At 38.5% G+C, this 21,878-nt stretch overlaps 1 protein-coding gene across 1 annotated transcript in view; it reads left to right on the plus strand.

Moving 5' to 3' along the window:
• Window positions 1-21,878, plus strand: part of LOC149170475 (uncharacterized) — a 169,995-nt gene that overhangs the window by 112,868 nt on the left and 35,249 nt on the right. The window contains exons 7-10 of the mRNA XM_089423910.1: window positions 19,766-19,846; window positions 20,222-20,320; window positions 20,434-20,619; window positions 21,672-21,756. Of these exons, the coding sequence (XP_089280036.1) occupies window positions 19,766-19,846; window positions 20,222-20,320; window positions 20,434-20,619; window positions 21,672-21,756 (451 nt within the window). The remainder of the gene's footprint in view (window positions 1-19,765; window positions 19,847-20,221; window positions 20,321-20,433; window positions 20,620-21,671; window positions 21,757-21,878) is intronic.

Consider the following 21,878-nt stretch of genomic DNA (forward strand, 5'->3'; position numbering starts at 1 on the left):
AAAGAGGATTTGATTTGCATTTTTCACCTTGAACATCCCAACCAACTTCTCATACATCTACTTAGATGTTCCTAAATCAGAAATATAAGCAACCAAATGCTTTTGAATGTAGTCTATAATAATTCTTTTAGCTTTGACCTCACCTTTCTTGTATTTTTATTTTGCTGCTGCAGGTGCATTTGAAGGAGGCTCCCCCACTCTTCCCTTCAGTCCATGGCATCATGCTCTTCCAAAGTCATCTTCCATGCATGATAGTCAACTTTGTCCTGGAGCTTATCCTCGGTTTTTTAGTAACATGTAGAAGCCATTGAAGCTAGATCAATAGTCTTCACTAACAAATTTTTCTTAGTGCTTGCTTTTCTCTCTCTTGCTTGGGCTTTGTCTTCACCTGTGCTCTGATACCATGTTAAATTTAGATAACAATGGTATAGCACAATTACTTCAATGTTCCTTTTGCAACGCAATGCTAATTTCCAATTTAGATTTTGAATAGCAATCACATTAACCAATGATCACATTGACAGTAAAAGTAGATAGAACATGAAACAATATGCAAAAGACAGGCCAAGACAAGAGAAGACCAAATTTGGCGGATGCCAGGGAAGAAACCCCAAGATGGGGAAAACCCTTGCATCAAATATTCTTATTATTATATCAAATGTTCAACAGAGAGAGAGTACAAATACAAGATTCAAAGTCAAAATTGACTTGCCAAATCACTGTTAAAGCAACCTTGTCAAATCTGCAATTTTCTGCAACAATCAATAGCCCTAACCAGAAAGTCAATGCTGGTCAAAGCGGCAATAGAATGTCATCAAAATAGCTCAGTCTTCCCTAGTCAAACTCAGCATGATCAGGAGGTCAAAGTCAACCCAAAACAGTGACAAAGTCAACAGTCAAACTTCATCAAACTGCTGTCCTGAAATCTGTGGTCAACCTGCAATTTTGGTTTGCGGGCAAAGTGCTCAGAATACCTCGATTTTTGTGCCAAAATATGTGGTCCACTCAAATAGATAATCTCCCAAAAAGATCAAAGTCAAACTCTCCTTGGAAGGTCAAAGTCAACATTGGTCAAACTACAATAAACTCTGTAATTTCAGCCCTGTAATTTAGCTCTGAAATTTGTCCTCCTTGTGCCACACGTGAGAGAGAGAGAGAATGCCCAATGTTGTATGAACCAATGAGAGAAGGAGATGTTGAAGAATGTAACTGGGTTGGGTCTTCATAAATGTATTTGAATCATTATGTAATGTACTTGTCAAAATAACGAAAAATATATTTTATTATTATTATTATTACAATGACTTATTAAACCATGGGTTTCATGCTTGGGCCATCTTTTATTAATCAAAGTCCCCATTGTGGACTCCTAAGATATATATTGAGTCATTAGAGTCATTGTACATTTTATGAGACCCTTCATGGGCTTTTGAATCATGTAAAAAGGATTATTATTAAGTCAAATTAGGTATTTGACACCTCCACACCAAGTCGGCCTCAAATTCGGCAATTCGACCTCACCTAAAGGGTATATATACAAGCAGTTCGAATTCATTTGGAGCATCTCTCTCACAAGTTCAGTATCTAAGCGAAGGAGGCAGAAAAAGTGCGAAATCCCAAGGAGAGAAGAAGAAGTGCTGGAAGAATCAAGGTCAAAGGTTTTGGGCTATCTCTTTCTCTCTTATGCGAAGTTACTGGGCTAGTTGCTCGATCGAAATCCCACTGCTGGAAGGGTTGAAATTATGGAAGTGTTGGGTCAAAGAATCTGCTGCTAGAAGGTTGAAATTCTGGATTCGTTGGGTCGAAGTGCTATTGCATCAAGGTCGAAGTTGCTGGAACGAGAGGTTGACTTGGTGGTTGGAAGAGCTTTGTGTCTAGGTTGAAGAGTCTTGGTTAATCTCAAGAAAACTATTGAAAGAAGAGATATTGACTGGGTTTTCTCCTAGATAGGGTTTTTGCCCTGACAGAGTGCCTACATCTTGTGTTTGGTGTTTTTGTGATCTTCATACACACATAATTTGGTAATTGCTTGATGAAAGATAATATAACAAAGTGTTGAGAAATCCAGGGCATAGAGATTAAGTGATTTCTCTTCTACTAGTAACTACTTATTAGAAAATTCTATTAGTAACAGGATATAAGCTATCAGCCAGGGCTAAAACCTCTCACTCTTTGAGAGGAAAACCCAAACAAATTCTTCTTCTTGTAGAGATTATAATTGATGAATACCAAGACCAAGACCCTTGACCTATTTGCCTCTCCAATACCAAGACACAAATCTTCTTTGATGAAGTCCTTCCTCCCTAAGTCAACGATAGTCAACCCTCTTGCTTCTTCCTTCTTCTCGCCTATTCTTCAACTTCGGCTTCCTCCTGCTTTGGACCTGCACTTTTTTTGGCCCTAGTTACAACACATATCGTGATCTAACCTCTTAATCTCCTTCGTTTGGACCAAAAGGCTTTCTTCTTCAACTCAACTTCTTGAATTCTTCTTGATTAGGCCTTTAGCACAACAACAAGATCTTCGGCCCTTTTTTTGCAGCAGTGACCCTAAAATAGTCCTAAACAGATCAACCTTAAAATAATCCGAAACAGATCTTCCTTTTGATTTCCTCCTTTGCTTGGATAGAGAGACTTCTTATGAGATCTTCACGCTCCTTTCTCTGCTTTAGACCTTAATCGAATTGCAGACCACTGAAATCATTTTCTGAAATTTTGTGCCTAAATGAACTCTGCACTGCCTTATTTGTAGTTGTTGGAGCCTATAATAAACCGACATGAATTGGAGATGAGCTGACGTGTCTTCTGGAGAGAGATATTATTATTTCTTTTGCAGCCGACTTGAAGGAGCTAACTTTGTCTTGGTCTTGGAGGGCTTTCTAACTTATTTAAGGACTTTTATAAATATATAACATGCCCAAGAAGGGTTCTTCATATATGACATAGACTCAAATTGACTTTTATGATTCACAATGGGGGCCATCACTAAAATAAAATTCCTTGCTCATGAAACCTATGAGACCAGCGTTACAATAGTTTTATTTTTCTTCTTTTCATCAATTACATAAAATCACTATTACACATGTCATTATGAAGACCGAACCCAGTTAAACTTTTCAACACTCCCTCTTAACTAGGGAGGTATTCATAATGGTACTTGGTCATTTTCAATCTGAAGAATTTCTCATAAGAAGAGTCGGATTGGTAACCCATCTGTTTAGCATCATATCAACCAACATTGTCACATAGCAAGGCCTTGACTAACAACTCTATCTCTCCATGAGATTTGAGCACAATGCTGGCGAGACCAATGATGTATAGACACCCTCATCATTGTCTCTCTCGGAACATACCCCACCCGGGTTCTCAAGGTGTGTTCCACCATGACTATTCTTATCTTGGATTCCCAGTCCTCAAAGAATATCAATCCTCTACGACTACTCTTAGCTTGGATGCCCTAACTCATCCTCAAAGAGTATTAGATGCAAGCTTTGAAACCGAATTCATTATTTTTTGGCCACGTGTCCGAATCCAGGGAAATCAGATTTGATTCGCCCAAAATCGTGTCCCAATTTCATGACACGTCGTGTCGGAATGGGACATGATCGAATCTGGATCGTGTCCCGTTCGGACACAATGTGTCACGAAATCCGAACACAAATCCGGCAAATCGAGACCCGCGCAGCCATAAAAGGGCAAAATTGCTCATGTTTTTTTATCATTTTGTGTCATTCCTTTTGCAAGAAGTGAGCTGTGGGTTTGTTGTTAGAAGTTTGGAGCAAGAAGCCAAGGGTTTGGAGCATTTCAAGGAGATTCAAGCAACAGGTAAGTGCATTTCCTCTCTATTTTTTTGCATTTGTATTTTAACAGTTTGTATATGCATTTCTTTGACAAAGTTGCGCATGTTTTGTTTATTTTTTTTTACAGTATTCATGGCTCAATCAAGGGCAGCAGGTAGGGGGCAAAGGAAGGGGAAGAATGCCCCCATTGGAGATGCCCCTCCTCCCCCAATATCATCAGAGTCTGCTGCAAGTAATGTTGAGGGAAGACTTCCTCCTAAAGGTGACCTTGAAAAATATGCCTTGTGGAAATATGTCTCAAGAGAGGATGGGCCAAGCAGCAAGGGGAAGGGAGGAGGCAATGTGAATTGGAGATGGAATTTTTGCCACAAATACTTTCACAAGCACATATTTTCGTGTGAAAGGCCATTTGTTGGCTTTACGAGGTTGTGGAGTTGGAGCTTGTACACAAGTTTCTTTACAAAAGAGGAAAGAAAGGGAAAAAGAGTTCATTGTTGGTATGGAAAATGTGGCTGCAAAATTAAAAAAAACCAATAATCATGACCCCCTTCCATTTTTGAGGAAAGACACCACCAAATTTCCATTTGAGAGTTCTATTGGGGGACAAGCAACAAAAAGAAAAGGCAATTTCACTTGGTCCAATGGACAATATTTTTCAAAAAGAGAAACGGGAAGAGCTTGATCTCACCATTGCCTTTTTTTCTATCAAAACTTCATATCCTTTAATGTTGCACGCTCACCTCTATTTATTGAGATGTGCCGAGCTCTAACTCAACGGTCTCCATCATGGTATGTGCCCCTGGTTCAGAGAAGCTTAGAACCACATTGTTGATGAAGGCAAAAGAAGAGGTGCAAAACCTGAGACTATTAAAGCATTATGGCCAACATTTGGGGTTAGCATTGTTTTTGATGGATGGACAGATCCAACACAACAACCACTCATCAACTTCATGGTGTCTTCCTTGAATGGTCCAGTTTTCTTGAAAGTAGTGGATACACTTGGAGAATACAAGGATGCACAATTTATGGGTGAGTTGTTTATTAAAGTTATTGAAGATGTAGGTGTTGATTTTTGTCTGCAAATCATTACAGATGATGCACCTGTTTGCAACATTGCTAGCATGATTGTGGAAGCTGAATATCCACAAGTGTTTTGGACACCTTGCATTGCCCATTCATTGAACTTAGCACTAAAATCCATTGCTTCTGATGTGCTTTGGATTGGTAACATTATTGAGGATGCACGACATATTCGTAACTTTGTGCAAAATCATACAAATGCCCTCACTATCTACAAGGAGTACAACAATCTATCATTGTTGAAGATTTCTAATACACAGTTTGCCTCTTCATTTATCATGTTGAAGAGGTTGAGGGAGGTCAAGACCGCTCTTGGAGCCATGGTTATTTCAGAGTTTTGGTCTTTTTGGAGAAAGACAAATCAACTAGCCTCTAAAAGAGTGAAGGACACGTTGCTAGATGATGCTTGGTGGGAGAGGATAGATCTAATTATTCAGATCATGGACCCTATCATTTCTTTGCTTCGATTTGCAGATACAGACCTAGGAGAGGTTTATGAGGGATGGGATTCCATGATGATTGAGTCTGTGAGGAGCATTATTCTACAAAGTGAGTGCCCTGAGTATGAGACATCACCAGAGGCCTTTTGTGGTACTATACAAGATGTTCTTGTCAGCAGATGGGACAATAATTGCACACCTTTACATTGTTTGGCTCACTCATTGAACCCAAAATACTACAACCATGAGTGGCTGAATGGTGGACCTTCCCGCAGATTCCCTCCTCACATGGATGGCGAAATCTCATAGGGGAGGAAAGATGCATTTAGGCGGGTTTTTTGGGATAGAGCATTGCTTGATGAGGTGGAAGATGCCTTTGCAGAGTTTTCCACTGGCACTGGTCGATTTGTAGGATATGATGTGATTAGAGACAGGGGGGCTAAGAAGCCCTATTCTTGGTGGGCAAATCATGGTGCAACAAGCTCTCCTCTACAGTAGTTAGCCATGAGGTTCCTCTCTCAGGTGACTTTATCCTCTTGTTGCGAGAGGAATTGGAGCACATATGGGAATTTGTATAGTGTTAAGAAGAGAAAGCTTGAGCAGTCCAGGGCAGAGACAATGGGGTATGTGCACACCAACCTTCGTCTTATTTACAGGTAGAGGGAAAAGTGGTTGAAGGGAAAGACAAAGATGTGGGATGTCTTTCCTGATGATATGGGTCTGGACAACAGTGTTGAGTTGGCATTGGCAAACATGGATCTCAATGATCCAGTGCTAGACCCTGTTAGATTTGATGATGGTGATACTATAGAGCGGTCATCCTCCACACCAGCAGATGCATAGACGACTATAGATATAGGGGAGGAGGAGGATGCAGAGGAGAGCAGTGGTGACCATGATGATGAGGACAGTGATGTTGATTCTGATGATGACTATGAGGATTGATGACTCATGAGTCATGGGCTACCTACTGCCTTGAGGCTTGTATACTTGTAGTTGTTTTGTATTTTCTATTTCTATTTTCCATTGGCATTGCACTACCTATGTAACACATTTTGATTTTGATGACTTAATGAGAAAACTACAACTGTCAGTGTCTTTATCTTACTATATTGTCTTTCTCTTATTGGATCATTGATGAATTGAATATGTATTATGATTTATCATTATGAATTTAGAATTTATGATTCATTGATTTGTCATTTATGTGACATGTATTTGAATTTTGTATGTACTATGCATGCTACAATGTTACTAACTTACTTTGTAAATAGTAAAACTTACATCTAGATGAAGATCTATGTTTGAAATCAATGAATTTGTATCATTGATGAGAATTTGTGTAAGAAATATCTAATTTTTAATATATATATATATATATATATATATATTTGAATAAAATAATATATAACATATCCTAATGTGTCTTGTTCCGGGGGGTCAACGTGTTTGAATCCGACACTCGAATCCCCGTATCCGACAAATCACGAATCCCCGTGTCAGGTTACTTAGGATGCAAGATGTTTACCCAATCCTCCATTCTGTCTTCCCAAGTGAAGACAAGAATGATGTGTCTATCTCTCCCTCTTAATTAAGGAGAAAATATCTATTCCAATAAAGGAATGTACTCATTCCTACAGAAGGAATGTACATAAGCTCCCTCTTGGCTTAGGAATTTCCAAGTTTCTTCCAAGTAAGAAGCTTGTTTCTAGGCTCTCTCTTAATTGGGCACCTTGAAGCGGACACAGTTCCTTCTACAAATTAATTACTCCAAAAGACTTGGAATATCAAGATATCCATGAGGATACAAATATTATATATTAAATGTGTGAATAAGAATGAATTATTTACAAATGAGAACGAGAGGCTTGCTTATATACCTAGCAAGTATCTCTTCATGAAGAGTCATGTCCTATTAGACATGCCTCTTCAACCTAATTACTAGCTTAACTAACTATTATTTATGATTATTATCTTTTACATTATATTTATATATTTTATTCGTTATAGACCTACAACAACTCCTCAAGTGGAGATGATGGGACAACCAGCTGCTTGAAGACTCCTCACGATGTCATGAACTTCTTTTCGTTATTTAGGGGTCTTCATATTTTGGGACTTCTTTTTAGGGCATAGACCATCCATCACTTTCATCCATGAGTCAGTCATGTCATCATCGGAAAGTGATCCATCAGTCCATATCTGGCCTTCCTTCATGCCATGTTGCCTTCTTCATGCCATAGTTCCTAAGGATCTTTCATCCTACTAGATGTGCATTAGTGGTGGAAGACATCCATAGATCTTCCCCCGGCAACCCTACATAGACCCATCCAGATATTTGTTTAAAAATAAAGGAATGAACATTAAAATCAACCTTACCTTTGTGATGGTCTGTCATCATAACATCTTCTAGTTTGCATCAACATCCTGAATACATATCGACACATCTCCCAAAGATATATATTGTCAAGGGTCTTTTTCTTTTTCGGACTCCATCAAAGTCTTCATATCTTCCATGGAGATATCCTAGTCAAATCTTGTTGGTCTTTTAGATGTTGATTGTGTTGAAAAGTGTAACTAGGTTCGGTCTTGATAATGACTTGTAATTGTGATTTTTTTTGAATGATGAAAAGAAGAATAATAAAATTATTATTATGCTTGCTTCATGGGTTTCATGAGCAAAGGGATTTTATTTTTAGATGGTTATCATTGTGAGCCTTTAGGATTTGTCATCTAGTCATAAATGTCAAATCGAGTCAATGTCATGTATGAAGAACCCTTCTTGGGAATGTTACAAATGTATATGAGTCAATAAAATGGTCTAGTAGCCCTCCAAAACAAGCACAAAGTTATCCTCTTCAAGTCGGCCTCAAGATGAAGTAGAAACTCATGTCGGCTCAACTAATACGGAGACACTCCTGTTCGAACTCTCAGGTCGACTTATTTATATGGGACAACTACTATATATATGAGCTTAGGGTCTTCACATTTCCACAGAAAACAATGCAGATATCTCTTTGATATTTCGGGTGAACAATGGAAGTAATAAGTTTGGATATCACTTTAGAAGCTCGGATAAGGGTACACAGTTCAGTCAAGGAATTTAGATCCCTCTGAAATTCGTGCGATAGGGGATAGTGAAGAAGTTCGCATCTCTCTTTGAGATTTTGGATGACAATTACGGAGGTAAGTTCAGATAGGAGAGCTGAGACTATTTTGGTGAAGGGGCTCGGATAAGGGCACTAAATTGTAGAATATAAAATCGGTGCTATCTCATAGTCAAGGATGAAACTCCGTCTTGATACAGCAAGGAGAAATTTGGTGAGATTACAGTGATCAAGGTTTGGTATTATCACAAGAAGGGCCTCTGTGTCTCTGTGCTAAGAAGGTCGAAGTGGAAGAGAAAAGTCAAGACAAAGAAAAAGAGTAGAAGATTGACAGTCAAGAGAACTTGTGTCTTGGTCTTGGAGCGACAAATAGGTCAAGGGTCTTGGTCTTGGTATTCGTCAATTGGAATCTCTATAAGAAGAATTTGTGCGGGTTTTCCTCTCAAAAAGTGAGAGGTTTTGGCCCTGGCTCGTAGCTTACATTCTGTGTCTCTTGTCTATTTATGTTCATGCATTGCTAGCTATTTGATGAAGAAGAACATAAATAACTTAAGTGAAGAAGATCCTAATCTAAAGTTATAAAAAGCACTCACAACCAGTTACTATTTAAAGAGAAATCACCTAACTATTGATGCCCTAGATTTCTCAACAGATTGCCTTGACCATGGTTGCATATTCCATGATCTCTTCCTTTCTTCACACTTTTCTTTCCTAGGAATTTCCAATCAAAATTCCTCAATTATAGTGAAACACCTCATATTACATATGAGGACATAGTATGTTGATTTTAGTGAATGTGCGACCCATGCATTTCTGCATTCCTTTGAAGTAGGAGATCCTTCCTTCGATTATGCTCTCAATATAGAGCATTGATCCATGTTACTTGCAACCATATGATATGACTCTTCAATATAGACTGTAAGCATACATCCCTCATTTTCTTTTGGGTCATCCAAACACCCTGTAGCAGCTTCCTTGATTGAAAGAGCTTCAATCCCTTGATCTACTTTTCCTTTTATGCATCATACCATCATCCATGAATTCCACAAGTTTGGAATTCTTGATGAAACACTTGCTTCTGCTCATGATCGGTGAACCTTTCAATGAAGATTCCATCAGAGAATCTTGAGGAATTTAAAATATCCCTATCAACAGATGTTTCCTTTTGACAGATGTATGATGAACCTTCTACTAGATGACCTTGCCACTTATGTTTTCAATGAGATTCCCAAGAGGTATATCCTTGACTTCCATAGATTCTAACCATCTTTCATGCTTCTCTATGATGTCTCGAGCTTTTGCTTTCAATGCTTCCATGATGCCTTGATGCATTCCATTAGTGAATCATGATAGCCATATCTTACAATAGAAGGCTTAGGAACTTGAAAAGAACTTATGTGAGGAAGACTATCTCTATAGTGGAGATCTATTACTTCCTCATTTTTTGACTTCTTCCTTTCAGCTTCCTTCACTTCCTCGGTGATGTGTTCTTCTTCTCTTCTTCTTTTGTTATTGTCCTTCTTGAGCTTAGGACAATCTCTTTTATAGTGCCCATGTTCTTGACACCCACAACATTGTATTTTAGCCATGTTCTTCTTCTTTTTATTTGGAACAAACTTTCCAAACTTTCCCTTTCTTTTTTGTCATAACAACATATGCTTGATTTTGCTCACCTGCTTCCACATCAAATTTGGCCTTTAGTCTAGATTCTTCAATTTTTCTCACCTGCTTCCACATCAAATTTGGCCTTCAGTCTAGATTCTTCAATTTTGCTTAGTGACCATAGATCTTGGAATGGAGTGGCTTCTTTCTTCCCATAAATACTTGAAATAAAGGTACCCCACTCCTCCGATAGTGCATTTAATACAACTGTAGTCATTTCTCTATCAGACATGACTTCTCCCAGATCTTGTAGTTGATCCCAGATTTCAGATATCCTCATAAAGTATGAGGCTATTCCATCTCCCCTTGACATCTTGATCTTGTAGAGTTTTTGCCTTAATGAGATGACTTCTCCAACAATGCTTACAAAATACAACTCTACTAGTTTGTCATAGATTTCCTTTGAAGTTTCGAGTTTAGATACATACGGGATGAGGGGATCCTTGATGAATTCTATGAGAATCCTTTGATCCCTAACTTCCCCTTTCATATACTTTGCAAGAGCTTGAGCATCTTCCTTTATTGGTTTAGTGATTGATCCTTTGAGATGTTCCATAACCTCATTTTCAATGAGATTCAGATCTGTCCTTTTCATCTATAGAAGATAGTTTGAAGCCCCAACCAATTTGTTGCTCTCCTTGCAAAAAGACATTTTGAAAAATTTAGATGTGGACATAAATTTACTTACTTGATAGGATGCTCCTCCTCCTTGCTGCTTGCTTGATGTTGATGGTGATATAAAGAATAGAAAACTTCTCCTTGATGAAGGTAGTTTTCTTCAAGAATGATCCTTGATCCCACAAGAGAGATGATACCGCTTGTTGATCTAGCTTTATTTGGATGAATAGTCTTCAAAACACTTTAACTAGAGTAGGTGTAGGGTTTTGGTCTTCTTTTCTTGATGATGATCCCAATACTTCTTTGTAGACTTCTTTGATCTAGGGTTATGATGCTTCCTTTGATTTCAAGATGATCTTCGCTTTGATGCCTGCCTTGAGATTTAATCCTTGAGTGTCCCTTGATAAGATTCCCTTCCTTGATTTAGTAACATGGCTATGATACCATGTTGAGAAATCTAGGGCATAGAGATTAAGTGATTTCTCTTCTATTAGTAACTTCTTGTGAGTGCTTTTTACTTCTTTAGTTTAGGATCTTCTTTTATTTACGTTATTAGTGTTCTTCTTTATAAAACAACTATCGATGCATAAACTATAAAGAGACAAGAGAGACAGATAAGCTATCAGCCAGGGCCAAAACCTCTCTCTTTGAGAGGAAACCCCGAACAAATTTTTCTTTTTATAGAGATTCCAATTGACGAATACCAAGACCAAGACCCTTGGCCTATTTGCCTCCCCAAGACCAAGACACAAAGCTTCTTTAACGAAGTCCTTCCTCCTTGAGTCAATGGTAGTCAACCCTCTTGCTTCTTCCTTCTTCTCGGCTATTCTTCGACTTAGGCTTCCTCTTGCTTCAGACTTGCACTTTATTTCGGCCCTAGTTGCAGCACATATGGTGATCTAACCTCTTCATCTCCTTCGCTTGGATTGAAAGGCTTTCATCTTCAACTCGACTTCTTGAATTCTTCTTGATTAGGCCTTTAGCACAACAAGAAGATCTTCGGCCCTTTTTCTGCAACAGTGACCCTAAAATAGTCCCAAACAGATCAGCCCTAAAACAATCCCAAACAGATCAGCCCTAAAACAATCCCAAACAGATCCTCCTTTTGATTTCCTCCTTCACTAGGAACTAGATGACAAGTAGGGCTTTCATCAAGTCATGACATCATCTATTATCATGCCAACAGGTTGTCATCAACCACGCAATATCAATCAAGTCATTCTCATAATACAAGTCATAGAAGTCACTATGCTCGTATATCATTGTCATCAAAGGCAAATCATCAGTGGTCAAGTCAAAACATTAAACATCATGTCAATATCCAAATTTTCTATCATAGTAAGATCTATAGTCCAAGACATGTCTCAATTAGACATCATACATCTCATATATATCAATTAGCCAAATCATGTCAAACTCGTGTAGCACAAACTTCAAACATAATGACATATCTATATGTATATCATGGTCACCTGCAAACATTAAAACTTCCCTGTTTTCAAATCTTTCGGATATCTGCTACTTATCTGTGGAGCTAACATCCTTCAGGTGAACATCTTGATTCGAAATTCAGACAACTTCATAAATCTTTAGATGATGGTCAACTGTAGTCAAACCTATGGACGCTCCCTTCAGGTTAGCATGGGAGTGACTTTAGCTGCCTAGACGCTACCTGTGCCTTAGCATGCGTGCGTCCAGGGACGAAATCTCCCAGTTCTATGCTTGTGTCTGGAGCAGAAACCCTAGTTTCTGTACAGGCTTCAGATCTGAGACCTTGCTGCAAATCAATAATGTTAGATGCACATAAATCATATGCAAATAGTAGTAAGAATCTTGAGAAGAGATTCTCCCTCTGGCTGGGAATCTACTTCATTTGTCTTCTTTCATGTCATCAACCTGTCTTTACTAGAGTCATGCAACAATAGATCTGTTAGATCATAAAATCAAACATATACCCATCATGGTCATAACATGCTCACGTTAGCTACTACATTACATTATGACATCAATCTTTCATCAAAGGTTAGATTCACATGATAGGGACAACAGACAGGTTTGACAACATACTCTAAAGATCATGAACACAATATCACTTCTACCAAGTCAATTCAATAGGTTAGGGCATTCAAGTTTACCATATGCCATAATTACTATCAAAGACATGACCACGGTTAAATAAGATATCTAGAGTATCAAACTCATAGTTCTATCACCAAGATTACCATAGGACCAAGTTAGGTCATTCAATAAAATTTTACCAAAACAACAAGAGTGACAACATACTTTCATCGTACTTATCACAAGCATTATTAGTATCAATGAGGTAACCTTCTAAAAGAGATCCATCATGTCTTATGCATGTCAAGTGTTAAGAGTGTTGAAGAATCTAGGGCATATGAGTTAATGAGATTCTTCTTGACTTGATAACTATTTATGAGGCTTTTTAATTTTCTTATTACCACAATCTTCTCTTTGACATTATTAGAGTGTGTGTTTCGTATTTCATCAAATAGCTACCAAAAGGAAAGAGACAAGAACACAAGATGTTGGAATTCTGCTAAGGCCAAAACCCCTCCCTCTTGGAGAGGAAAACCACACATAATTATTCTTATAGAGATTCCAACTGACGAACACCAAGACCATGACCCTTGAATTAATATACCACTCCAAGACCAAGACACTAATCCTCTTCTTTGTCACTGTTGAGATCATCATCATTGCTGCACCACTGAGGTCTTCATTACTGCTGCAACACTATTGTTGTACCTTCATTGAGGACTTCACCATAACAAAGAGATGATTGATGCTGCACCATAGCTGCTCCTTCATTTAGATCTTTCACTGTTCTAAAATCATTAATACTGAGAATCAGATCATGTCTTCGTTCAGTTCATCACCAATGTGTCGAGATAGAGTATGATGTGAATGTGTTATTGTAGGATCACAGTAGTACCGAGACAAAGATCATATATATCGAGACAGTAAGTGTGTTCCTTGCACCAAGATCTTCATTATATAACTACGCTGAGACTGTTGGTATGTCACAAGCATGCTGAGACAGAGGAACTGCTTCAATGAAGAATGTCGATATAGTGAGGAGGCCGAAACTGTAAGGTTGGAACTATGATCATCATGCCTGAGTTCTTTTCATTGCACCGAGATCATTATTACGCTGAGATCAAGATTGCGTCCTCCTGTCATCATAGATGTGCTGTGTCTATCTAATATGTCGAGAGTAAGTGTGCTCTCTGCCTGCTACGAAATCCTTATTAGATTACCCATCCGAAGAACTGAGATTGCAAGGTCTTACTCACTGTAATTGTCCGAGATCCTGTAGCTATACCTCCGAAGAATCCAAGATATCTTCTCTTACTTTTGCGTAGATCCTATTGGGTATATATAATGGTTTGTCTTGTAGGCAAGCCGACTTGAATTCATGAATAGATATGTCACTTTGACTGAGCCGACATGATTGTTCTTCAATATACATTTTAAGGCCGACTTAACTATTTTCTTCATTGTTTTGTTGTCAGTCTTCTTCTTTCGAGGATGGTGCTTGTCTTGCAGGGCTACTTGATACTAGGTTGACCCATATTCATGCTCAAGAACATGAATTTGATTCTTTGACCTTTCCTAGACCTATGGATTGAGCAAGAAACTCATTCGAATAATTTACAAAAATAATATTTCTTTTTCTTGATAAGTACAAAGATCAAAATTTCATTTACAAATACCGAACCTAGTTACACTTTTCTTCAACAAAGAGTATCATAGAGTCAAGGTACTAGCCTTCTTCACAGAATGAGGATCTCCAAGAACAATAGATGTTAGCCAAACATCAAGTTATGCTACTATATCCAAGATCAACAATAAGTAACCTCGTAGAATAAAGATCAACATGATCAAAATATTCAATACTAGGTGCACTATTTCCTCATAGGAAACATAAATCCAAATCTCTTTCATATGCAAGCATGAGCCATTTGCAGAGGAGACATTCTCAGCATACCATAAGGATTACCTAGTCATCCAATGTTGAAACATAACATTGAAACAATGTACCTTTCATACCTTGTAGTGTTCAAATACCTGTACACCTTCTCATAGGCAGCTTGTAGTGCTTGTCACCTTTTCATCAAGAGCCTCTTTACCTCTTTCCAGATCTAGCTTTTCTTTCCTGCATCTCAAATGATCCTCAAGAGGGATCTACTTATCACATCTCATCAAGGAGGTTAGATACATCCATATACTCAAATATACATGTAGGAAGTATAAGCAATGATCAAAACAATAATCACAATAGTCAGATCTATAAGTCTAAACAAGAGTAAAGACATAAAGAAACATCACAAGTCAAGGATTACTTATCTTCAATGATAGGTGATCCTCTCCCTCTTGAACCAGCCTTCAAGAGTCATCACTATCCATAGTCCACATAAGAATGCTGCCTTCAATCAACTTTATCAACAACCGACCATCTAGGGCTTCATCAAATCTGTCCCAAATGCCTGAACATCTTCACATAGACCATGCTATAGTTTCATACATCAAATCTCAAGTCTTTGCCATAAACCAGGGTTTCTCTCAAACCCTCACCATCAAATCCTTATGCACTAATTACCTATGGTTTCTTTCATACCCTAGGATTCATTTAGGTCTCCACCATCCTCTTCTTGCTTCCATCAAAAGTGTCTCCATGGGGGTGATCTCCATGCTTTTCTTCAACCCAACTTTGATACCATGTTAAGTTTTCATATGGCTACATTGTTCTTTGCTTTGATAATTGCGTTTCTTCATTAAATACATTAAGTTCAGCCCATAGCATCATAACATTATTCATATTTACTTCGTTATTCTTCAGCATATGCAACTATGTAGAAAGAAAAATAACATCATCATGAATGCAGTGGAACATAAAAGAACAATAGAAGGAAAAACATGCACACATAGAGACACCAGGATTGGTCGGAGACCAGGGTAAAACCCACTATGGGAAAAACCCTTGCAAATCTTTTTCCAATAGATTGTCATCAAATAATTCAGCGAAAGAGAGTACAATGATCCATATCTTTACAACAACTAGAATATCCATGAAATGCATCTAAACATCAAAACTCTGATTTAGATAATTGTAATGTATTGTCACTGCCTGTAGCTTACTGCCGAACACTTGTGTCACTGAGCGAAATCTTCAGAACACTGGAATCTCATCTTGGAGTCCCGGACGTAGGGAGGAGGAGCTGTGCGAGCGACTATGATAGACTTGGTCGCTCTCTGTGAACTGCATGATAGCAACTATGGCAGCTCGGTCGCTCCCATACCATTTTGTACAGGCGACCGAGGACCAAACTGACTGAGACACCTGGTCGCTCTCATGAAGACTTTGTGCTAGCGACCGAGGGTCCGTGGTCGCTCTCATGACCACTCTATGCCAATGACCAAGGACTAAATTGCTCAGTTCTGTGCCAACGTCCAGGAATCAGAAAACCCTAACTCAGTGTGAGCTTCATCCTGTAGCTTCGGACCCTTGTGCGAGCTTCCTCTGTCAAACCTGTGCGAGCCAAGACAAAATAGAAGAGGAGAAGAGAGCTTGATCAATGTGTCCAAATGAGCTTGAGGTCTCTTCTATTTATAGGCTTCCATGAGGGTCCACTTGACCTGTCCATTGGTACATGTGCATAGGGCCGTCCTGATCCAGAGTATATGTATGAATAAAATAATTCATAACTCAACTTCCGCTTGTGCAAATGAGGTGATCTTTAGGTCGATTTTGGTCCTCTCGAAAAGAGGAATCTGATGCCATCATCATCTCCATCAAATGAGTAGTCCAAAGTGGAATTTGGTCGCAGTTGCATATTTTAACACTTTGTACAATAGGATGGTTGTGATCGTTAACCCTTGCAGTAAGTAGTATCTCACCTATTATCACCATAGGGTGTTTGTGATCCTTGTCATTTATGGAAAGTTGGGTATCTCCCCCTATCATGATTGGACCAGACATAGTATACCCTAGTATGCATCCTACCCACAAGCTGGGCTTGTTGGGATTGTTCCTCCCCATCTAACCAATGGTTTGAGATGACTTGAGATGGTTGTCATCCTTGCCTCTCATGGCAAGTGGTATCTCACTAAAGTGATGGGATGTAGGTGTTCTACCACTTGATTTTTGAGGGTCAATGTGGGGAGATCGACAAACGATGGGATGGATGTGATCTTTACCTTTTCTGGCAAGTAGTATTTTGCCTGTTGACATTAACAACGTGATGGTTGCGATCCTTGCCTGTTAAGTTGTATCTCGCCCATTGTCACTGGACGATAGGATGGATGTGATCACTACCTCTCATAGCAAGTTCTATCATGCCTGTTGTCATTAGACAACATGATGGTTGTGATCCTTGCCTAGTAAGTTGTATCTCTCCTATTGTCACTGGATAGAGGGTGGTAGCTTGAGCTCCCCTATGATGTCAAATTCTTCTTCTTTAGATTCGAAAGTGTTCAACAGATGAGCAGAGATGAGACATGACTTGATTCAGTGATTACAATGACGAGATGTCTGAGATGAGATTCATGATGAAGTCAAAAATTTCTTCCTAGTTGAGAGGGAGTGTTAATTTGGCAGCTTAGGGACAAATTCCCTCTGGACAACCTCCCTCATCCAGAGAAGACCCTCTTTGCCCTAGGAAGAATTTAATTTGGTCTAAGGAAAAATATTATTTTTATTGGATTTACCCACAAGTACACAAAAGTACAAGTTGACATGAGCAAGGAAATTCGACCTCCTTGGACACATATAAACACACCTCTAGTCACATCATTTGGAGCATCATCATCACACATCTTCTCCTGGAGGTACGACTACTTTTGGAAATTGCAGGTCTCTTTCACACATGCGAGGAGAGAGAAGGATTTTGATTGGGCCAAATTCTGTCTTTGACCAACGTTGACATTTTGGAGTTTGGGATTGGTTTGACTTGAGATTTTGCATTTGTTTTGGAGGCTGAATTCTTTGGCAAGGAGGATGAACTTTTTTGGGCACTTTGACCTTGGTTGACTATAGATCTGGAACTAGGGTTTTAGCAGACTTTGACTTTGACTTTGACCGAATTTGAAGGATTGTTTTGGGACTGTTTGATTGCACTTTGACCAACATTCAGGCCACATTTTTTGACTGCTTACCGAGCTCTTTTGGAGGTCTGTTGACTGTTCAGTGTTGATCATTTGGAATTAGGACTGCTACAACTGTTGTTGACTTTGACCAAAATTTTAGATTTGACTAGTTGACCAAATTTGACTATTAGGCTCATCTTTTGGATATTGGTTGGTTGGTTTTGTTGGTTAGTCAAAGGAGAGACTTTGAATCTTGATTGATGAATTGGAACATTGTAATCTCTCTGCTGAACATTTGATGACAATCTAATAGAAGAAGAATTTGAAAGGGTTTTCCCCCTTGTGGGGTTTTTCCCTGGTCTTTGACCAAATCTTGTGTCTCTTGTTATTTCTCTTACTACCCTCTAGTACATTGCATTTACTGTCTATCTACAATTGCTATTTATCATTGGAAGATTAAATTTGATTGCTAATTGAAAAAAAGATTGGGCTAAGTGATTGTACAAAGCATAGAACAGCGGAAACACTAGTTACCATTGTCGGATAGTATCTGCCAAATGCGCCATCTACGGGAGCTAGAGAAGAGACACCTTTTTTTAAGGTGCCCCCTATACTATGAGATTAGAGGATGCTATCACTTCCTATATTGGATTCAGGAGTTTCCCTCTCTACCTTCTTTAGGTACCAGGATCAACAATGCTTAGCCCTCTTCATCAGGGATATTTTTAGTCACGTATCTCAATTCCTACACGCCATGCCTTGCCTTGGGATGACCGTGATGATCCCAAGTGTTGAGCCGAAGTTTAGGGTCAATTCCTACACGCCATGCCTTGCCTTGGGATGACCGTGATGATCCCAAGTGTTGAGCCGAAGTTTAGGGTGCACCAAACAATGGAAGTGTGAGATCTCGGGGCTCTTCTCATCCACCCCTTCGGGGGATCGATGGATTCGGGTTAGACCATTTGGGCGATTCTGAACTATATGACTGTTTGCATGTCCTCAGAGCACCAAAGGGACCAGCTCCATATGGTTCCAGAGCAGGGCGCCCCAACCTGCCCGATTACATCCCTTTTCTACAGGGACACCAAGAGATTAGTCCCCAATTTATTTCTTTTGACCTCGAATGCTATGAGTATTTGTCGCTCTTGCATCGCCCCCCAGGATCATATGGTTGGGCTCATCACTAGTTCCATGGGACTTTGATAGTGAGCCAGTGCCTAGTTCACCTCCCTCGCTATCAGTCATCAGACGAAAGAACCCTTGACATCTTTAGTTCCATCACCATATCTTCCTAGCTCACTCACTTCTTTTTGGCAGGCTATTGATTATTTGGTTCCAGGCCATAGTCTTTTATATGCATGTCACAGTAGCAGTACCACTTGTTTCTTTCTTTATATTATTTTCAGTGTTTTCTAGGAGCCGCGCTTGCAGTCCCACATTGTATTCATATTGATTGTACTCTACAGTCCCATTGACCTACTTTTGTGGTCATTCGTTGGATGCTAATAAAAGTTATCTTATCTTGTTATCTTCATATCATTGTCAATTTTACATACATATTGTCAGGAAAATCAAGCCAACCCATAGTGGAATTTCTGATGGAATTCCCTCAGTCAGATAAACTCTTCATGTCCAAAAAATTCAAATGCAGGGTACTATATCCCAAGAAGCACAGCATACTATCGGAGATCTTTCGCTGTTCATCGCTGTCCCAGTATGCCTACGCCCTATATATTTTGCAATACATGAATTGTTATGAAAGCATTGTCTCAAGAATCAGCCCAGCTTCATTAGCGAAACCAAAATTTTACAATTAAGTAGTAATTATTTGAGTAAATACAAAACTTGTTACACTTATCACAGATATTTTAGAATTTTGTTCTTGGTATGTAGGAGAAGTGTGGAACTTTTGAATGCAATGCGTTATTTATGGTCCTGTTTGTTTGTATCAGGTCAAAGTAGCTGTCCAGTACATGCGGCGTGTAATCCAAAAGAAAGCCAGTTTTGATATAATGGACCTCAATGCTACGCAGGTTTGTCCATTTAAGAAATTTGTTTTTTACCGTACTAAGCTATTTTTCTTGCATTATGACCATTAATCATTGAGCCCGAGTAATTTACCTTGCCTTTATAATTCTTTTAATGAAAATAGTTAATGTCTCTGGGCCATATTTTACTATCAGTGTATTGTTTGTAGCGTGCACACATCTTTGTATTCTACTTTGTTGATGTCGATCGTTGTTAGGCATCAATGTTCATAAAGACTTTAATGAAATGTTGAATATGAAGTGTGATAAAAATAATAAATATCAATTATACAACTAGGGCAATCTTGTTAAAATTCTACGGATGCACATTGAAGTGTATTTCAGGTAAGTTTCTATTGAAAAACTGAACTTGTATTGCAGATTGCTCCAAAAACCTTCATTCCAGCACTGTTTGGACATGCAACTGAGGATGTGTTCATCCAGCCACACCATTCTGATGTCATCTTCAAACTATATGCGGTATGTCAATATCATGTCTGACTAAACAAATTGGTTTATGTCTTTAAAGCAATATTAATATGCAGTTAACAAAGAATTTTTCCTTTATTGCTACTGATGGATGTCCTATACAGGGGGACAAGAATGTTATAAAGTTTGAGGGTGATCATAACTCTGCACGTCCCCAGTTCTACTATGACTCAGTTTCTATCTTCTTCTATAACGTCCTACATCCTCCTCAGTTATCAGCTATGGGTGCTACTGCAGCTGATAAATATTTCAATCTTGGAGCTTTACAGATGGGCCATGATTTGGACGAGGTAATTTGTCCAATTTCTTCCATTCTTCTCTTCCTCTCATTCCTAATGGAGGAGGAAAAAATAACTGGAGAGAGATGGAGACAGCAAATATGGGTTTCATCATTTAGAAGGGAATCAAAAATTTATTATTTTCCTCTAGACTTGAAATTGTTGAAGGAATATTTTTCATGATAACAATGATAACTTAACAGGTCAGGCTTATGCATCTGAAACTGCTACCCTTTCTAATATCTATACAGGAAATATTTCAGGCATAGAAATGGAGAGGAAACTCCATGGAGGGGTCTGGGAGATATTTCCCATATGTTCTTGCATAGGAAACATCTCAGAACCCTTTTCCAGACGTTTCCTGGTAGATTCCTGTATGGAAATCTTACATTAAAACCTAAAATAAAGAAATAATAAAAAGACCCAAAGAAAGAACCCGACAAATTGAACGATGTGAACTCTTACACTTGATCTGAAAGCTTTGCCTTCTTATGTAAAACCTTGTCAAGTCTCCTTTATTTATTTATATTGTTGTAAAAGCCTGCCAGGTCTACGTTCTTGGTGTTTTTTTGTTTTTGTTTTGAAAATTTAATTGTTGGTCATTTATGGCCAAGGCCTAATCTGATTGATGATGTAATCACCTTCTGATATCATATTGTCCAATACATACTGTCAAATTTTGGTTGTGTATTAATACCTTGTTCATTGTGAATCACTTTTTTGATGTTTTTTATTTTCTTTTAATGTTTATGAATATTTATAAATATGTGTCTCTGTGTATTGTTTCCTATTTCGTGCAAATTGAAAGTTCCTTTTCCAAAACCTTGTTGACGAAATCCACTGTTGTTTATGAAACCTGTACCCATTTCCCTACTCAAGGTGGCATAGTGTTAGAACTTAGAATGAGAATAAAATAAAGGGGTGAAATTAATACAAGAATTTGAGAATTTTAAGCGGAATATAATTCATGAATATTCTGAAATAAGGAGTGGTATTGTTAAGACAAATTAAAGGCACGGTTGACTTGCTATATATTTCTTCTGAGATTTTGGTTCATTTTGCAGAGTTTGTTGTATGAGATTATCACTGGGCTGCGTATGGTGGAGCCTGGTTCAGCTAGCTCGTCTTCAGCACCTTGCATGACTGATGGTAATAGAAAAAAATTATCTTTTAAGGTTAAAGCTCTTTGGAGGCATGCTTCTGTTAAAGTTATTGTCCATACCATTATTACAGTAAAGCTAACAAATTAGGGGTGTAGTCACCATAGCATT

Source organism: Pinus tabuliformis, chromosome 4_2 (assembly GCF_031772625.1).
Source record: "Pinus tabuliformis cultivar Carrire ecotype Pingquan chromosome 4_2, CPIR1, whole genome shotgun sequence".
Lineage (NCBI taxonomy): Eukaryota > Viridiplantae > Streptophyta > Pinopsida > Pinales > Pinaceae > Pinus > Pinus tabuliformis.